Raw genomic sequence first — 5964 nt, 5'->3', positions numbered from 1 at the left:
CTGATGAGTCTCCCGGCAGATATGACTATCAGTCGACACTGGTGCCTGGCAGAAGAATGAAGCAAGGGACAAGTTTTTAAGTGTGTGGATAAAAGTTGTAGAATGTTTTGGAGAAACTACCCCGCCTCCCCATGTTACAGTGACAGATCTGGGATGAATGAGTTGTCTGGCCCTTCCCACTTTGTGAAGTCATTGGCTGCTTGGTTCTAAGAGGGATTTAAAAAAGGAGAATATTTTGCCTTTGCCTGGGATTTGAGACTGTGAGAGTGCTGAAAGGCTAATCTCTGAGCTGCCACTATGCAGATCTCTTGGGCTGTGTGCTCTGTCTGTGTCCTGATCCAAATTGCCGTCCACACGGTAGAAGGGTGGCAAGTGTTTAAAAATGATGCTACAGAAATCATCCCTGAGCTCCCTGAAAATACAGAAACACCAGTGGAGCAGACTTACAGCAACAACAACACAATGAACCAGGCAAAACATGGGGGAAGACAGCCACAGCAGTCTCTGGATCCAAACGGTAAGAAAAATAAATGTTATATTACAGCCTCAGAACCTAACAACACAATTTCCTGTGGGGTTTTCTGTTACTGTGCATGAGCATATAGTGATGAATTAACACTGGGTAAACTGCTGTAGTGATAACAAATTCAATCTCCTGTTTACCCTTCTCAGCGTTTGCCATGTCATTTCTTAAACAGAGACCAGTAATAGTGATTATTACCCAACAGGGAAATAAGATGTTATCTATATCTAACAGTTTCACATCTACTTCGTTATCTGTAGGTACTTATGTGGCCCACTGCAGTAGTATCTCAGTGTCTGTCCTGTTGCAGAAGTTATAGTGGCTTTTTTACAACTGTAGGTGGAGTTTAGCACTGTAAAATGATCAGAAATAAATCCATCTGAATAGCTTAGGAGCTATAAGCAGAGCAGCTGCAATGTGGAGGTGTGTGACACTGAATTGGCCTGGGCAAAAGATATTTTTACCATAGCAAGGCCGGCCAGGAATATTAGTGACTGACATGATTTAGTGCTGTCCTCATGCTGTAAACACGGTGAGCAGGTATCCAGGGGAGCCCGACTTCCTTTGAGAACAGAACAGGGCAAGGGCCGGGGAATGGAGGTGATAATGAGAGCATTGTTAAATATTCTTAGAGGAACACTCCAGGGATGGTTGTTAGCTCAGATGTTTGATTGCACTGAGCTGTGCTTGAGAAAGGTGCTGCTTAGTGTCTCATGGGCAGACTCCAGTAGGCAACATAAGCCTGTTATTAGCAGTTTAAAGCTTTCACAGAGGGAATCCACAACTGAATGTGATCAGTGGGAAGAGCATTTATTCTTCTGGGGGCTCTCTGTTCTGTACAGCTGCAGCTTGGACTGATACTTTAAATAGAACCAACATCATCAGGAGGCATCCCAAAAGAAATTCAGCATGGTACCAGGGCATTTGGCTAAAGATCCGACAGCACCAATGGCTCAGAAACGCATATGCTTGGGCTGAGGAAGGGGAAGAGAATGGTCAGGGGAGTTGCCACCAGCACCGCCAAGAAAAAAAGAGCTTAAAAGTGAATTCCATGCTGGCAAAAGATGCCAGATTGACCCTACAGACTGAAATGTGTTTAGTCCCAGAGCAGATGCAGGGCAGAATTCCCACACCCACTGTGCCTCACTTTCCTCACCTGGAAGGATTCCTCCTCTAGGGGAGATTAAAGGTGAGAAGGGAATTCAGTCCATGGCCTCTGTGCTGAGGCTCTCAGGAAGGGGACTAAATAATGCTGTTTCTGAGGGCTCTCTGGGATGGTGGTATGTGCTGGTTTGGGAACTGGACTGAGACCCCCAAACTTATCACAAACATGGGGCCAGAAAAATATTTTTTAAAACATAAGCACCCCTTTTCTTTTTCTGAGGGGGGTCAAATTCATAGGTTTTAATAACATCCCAGCATCATGACAGGGCACAATTCCCTCTTTCCAGCCCATCCCTGCCACAGTCCCATGGAATGCTCCTGCCCAGGCCCAGCATTGGCTGCCCTCCCTAGCAGCAGACCCCATAGCAGATCCAATATCTTCAAAGGAGGAATCTGTCTTGCTGTTGGAAAGAAAGTTTGATTGTTGGGAGTGTCTCTCACTACCTTAGAGTTCCAGAGTAGCAGCTGTGTTAGTCTGTACCTGCAAAAAGAAAAGGAGGACTTGTCGCACCTTAGAGACTAATGAATTTATTTGAGCATAAGCTTTCGTGAGCTACAGCTCACTTCATCGGATGCATTCAGTGGAATCTGTAGCTCACGAAAGCTTATGCTCAAATAAATTTTGTTAGTCTCTTAGGTGCCACAAGTCCTCCTTTTCTTTTTACCTTAGAGTTGTGCAATCTGCCTCCCTGCCACTCTATGGGAACACTTAAGACTCGGGGCGGGGGAGGATTTTTATTCCATGACCCCTCAAAGAGACGTGGGGCTCTCTCGAGGAATGCCATGCATTTGTATAGCTGCATCAGTGTATTTAGTGGAGTGGGCTGGGGGTAGGAATCAGAGCCACAGTATAATAGATGTTGTCCCCAGCAGGAATGAAACTACCTGAGACTAGCACCTGTGTGGTATCATGTGGGATCAGCGTGCAAGTAACACGGAAGGATGTGTGCCAACAGAAGCAGCACATGTCTGAGGCATGTGCCAAGGTGTCTAATATAGCAAGCAGTATGTATGTGCCCCATTGCTGAGCTGGCATAAAAGGCCAGAGTCTGAACCATTAAGGCTACCCGAGTCAAAACTCAATTTCTTAAATGCTCAGGAAGTGCGTGAGTATAAAAAATCTGATTAACCTGTCTGGCTAAATCATACAGGGTCTTAGTATCAGCATGTTAACCACAATACTAGACCAAAAAATGTTTAATCTGGTAAGTGCAGTCTTTAGCATTGCTAAAATATGAAGGGGCAAAATCTATATTTGCATGACTATAACCCCCTCCCAAATGCAATGGGACTACTCATGAGTGTAAAGTTAATCTTGTGCAAAGTGTTCACAGGGTTGCGGCCTAAGTCTGAATGAATAGACATATATCCAGAAAGCGGATCTCTGCTGGGTTAAAAAAAAAATGCTGGTTCTGTACCATAGGGGGAAATCCTTAAAAATTCACTGAGAGAAACGTGTGTCTAAAAAACATTATACCACTAAGAAATTCAGAATTCAAGCTACTAGTCTCCTTTAGTGGCCGTAGCAGAGATGTGCCTTTTTCACAGCAAGGAAAATGGATGACAACAGCCTTCTCTTTGGTTTTCCACCTTTGTAGGTTTTTGTCACAATTAAATTCTCGTTTGTGCTCCATGTATTTCTTTTGCTTAGACAAGAGGAATAAAGTGTGTTCAGATAGATGAAGTTCAAGACCTTATTTGCTAAACAGTCTTCACAATCTGCATACATTTCAAACATGTGTAGCTAAGGACATTGATTGAGCAAAGACAGAAAGAAACCCTCATGGAGACAGAGCTCTTCCCCTTTCTGATGATAAATGCATCTGAAGCATCAATTATTTAAATGGAAAGTTCTTTGCCTATTAAAAGAGCTTTTCTAAATCCTTAGAGCGAAACTCTCATATTTTCTACTGTATCCCTTGCCTCTGGCAATCTATTAAAGCACAAGCAAAAGCCTGGTAAGGTTTCTAATTCGGCAGAAGATGCCTCTGTCTGACTGAAGGAAATGACATGGATGATGTGGGATTAGAACAGAGAGTGGGAGGGCTGGAAAGCCAAATGAGTGGTGAATTAATGGGTTCTCCAAGAGGTGGGAACTCCATCCTTAGTCACAGTTGCCATCTGCCAGTTTCCTTATTGTTCTTGTTATTAGTCACGTGTCACTACAAGGGACTCTGGAGATCAGAACAAGGAGACCTATAACATGTCTGATGCTGGTCAGAAGCCTTTGCAGGGATCCGTGGCCCTTTACAGAAAATAGAAGGGACAAAGTCTGCACTTGTTCACACCTGTGCAGGCCGGCTAAATGAGGGTGGAGTGGCAGAAGTGCAGGCAGAATTTGGCTATAAGAATTTTGATTTTGATTTTCACCAAAACTTTGGGCCAAGTTTTGCTCTTGCTTATTCCAGCTTAAGTCCAAAGTGAGCAACTGAGATCAATTGAGTTAAACTAATGTAAATGAGAGAAGGTTTTTAGCCCACAGGTGGCTTGAAGGGGGCAGAATCTGAGTCTGTTGGTCCTCCATTGCCCTCCTGCAGCTCACCCCCAGTGTCTCCAGTGGTGTTATTCCAGAATCAAGCAGGTGGAAATGAGCAAAATTTAACCCTTAAACATCTTTATTTCTGCCCAGAGAGGTCAATGCTTAGGGCTGTTCTGATTCCTGCCTCAGCTTCCTGCACATCCTATTTGCTTCCTTTTTAGCTCACGTGTTTTCCCATGTAGCACCTGATATGTCTTTTTCCTACGTGGTCCTGCAGGTTTTAATCTCTTATTTATACAAATACTGAGCTGCAACATGGTCTGCAGTATGGGGGTGTTTGGATGCAGGGTTTGGTGCAGAGCCAGCTCTTATTGTTCAATTTCTGAATGATAGAGAAGCAGACTCTTCTTTATGCCAATACCAGCCTTTCTCCTGCCTGGTGTGCAGCTTCCTGGGTAGGAGAGAACTTTACCTGAAATTTCCAGGTGATGCTTGCTTGACTTTAACCATCTCCTTGTGGGCTTTATTAGTACAATTTTGGATAAAAATGTGCTGGTTTAAAGGTCCTGGGGCTGGATTTCAGCTGCAGCATGAGGCTAGAGGCATGATGAACATGAAGGGATGGAGATGCCTGTAACTAGTTTGTTTTTTCATTGCAGATGCCTCAGATTTCAGCTGCAGAGAGCTGCGCTCCACCCGGTATGTCATTGATGGGCCCTGCCGCAGCTTCAAGCCCATAAAGGAGCTGGTCTGCTCAGGCCAGTGTTTCCCCTCCCACCTCCTCCCTAACTCTATTGGCAGAGGAAAGTGGTGGCGCCAGAATGCCCTGGATTACCGCTGCATTCCCGCGCACGCTCGCACTCAGCGCATCCAGCTGGCCTGCCCCCAGGAAGAGACTCGGACTTACAAAATCCGAGCTGTCACCGCATGTAAATGCAAGCGCTACACTCGCTACCACAACCAGTCTGAGCTGAAGGACTTTGGTAAGGAAACCATCAGGCCTCAGAAAAACAAAAAGCCTCGTCTCTCCAGAGCAAGGGGCAGCAAATCCAACCAGCCTGAGCTAGAAAACGCCTATTAGAAGGTCCCTTCTGAGAGGTACTGCCCAACAGCTCTGGATATTTTGCATTTCATCAAATGGCAGACAGACAGGCCACAGAGTAAGGTTTTGAATGCAGTGGAATCCCATTCCTCCTGCAACACTAGGTCAAGGGCTCGCATAGTCAAAACCTATCGGATTCTAACAGCTGTGGTCTGATGAAAGAGAGAAATTGAGCTGGTGGGAGCAGCACCTAAATTCAATGTGAAAGGAGAGTTAGCCTGGGAATTTGCATAGGGTTTTGTGGTGTGCACACTGAGAAAGGCAGAGGAAGCAAAGGTATTATGGTGACTGTTCCATATATTACACTTTGCAAGAGGTCATTGTCCTTACTTTGTCTGAACAGAATCTTGGAAGCCCTCTCAAAACCACTTCAGGCAGGACAAGAATGAGAGTAGGGAAACAACAGGAGAAGAGTCAACAAGCTTTGACTGAATTTTAGGAAAGTAGCAATAGCAGACTAAGGAAATTCAAATGTTTCAGTGAAAAAGAATACAGTCCTGCCAGATTTCTGCATGCCCAAGTAATTTCCTTAAATGAGGAGAAACATGAGTCAAACATGAAATTTGTGATCCCAAAGTGCAAGTATAAATGTGAGTCTGAGCCATTCCATATCTTTACTCTTATAGTACAAGACTCAACAGATTTAAGGTTGAGATTTGACACCATCAGAAATGACTATGGGATATTGAAACCAAT

At 44.5% G+C, this 5964-nt stretch overlaps 1 protein-coding gene across 1 annotated transcript; it reads left to right on the top strand.

Annotated features, from left to right (window-relative positions):
* Nucleotides 1–230: 230 nt before the first annotated feature.
* SOST (sclerostin) lies at nucleotides 231–5740 on the top strand. Its single transcript, XM_007054754.4, has 2 exons — nucleotides 231–517; nucleotides 4826–5740. Exons 1-2 carry the CDS (start codon nucleotides 298–300, stop codon nucleotides 5245–5247), a joined length of 642 nt encoding a protein of 213 aa, XP_007054816.1. The 5' UTR covers nucleotides 231–297; the 3' UTR covers nucleotides 5248–5740.
* The last annotated feature ends 224 nt before the right edge of the window (nucleotides 5741–5964 follow it).

This window comes from Chelonia mydas, chromosome 27, assembly GCF_015237465.2.
Source record: "Chelonia mydas isolate rCheMyd1 chromosome 27, rCheMyd1.pri.v2, whole genome shotgun sequence".
NCBI lineage: Eukaryota > Metazoa > Chordata > Testudines > Cheloniidae > Chelonia > Chelonia mydas.
Note: the sequence above shows the minus strand (reverse complement) of the source record. Positions and strands in the feature narration are given on the sequence as shown.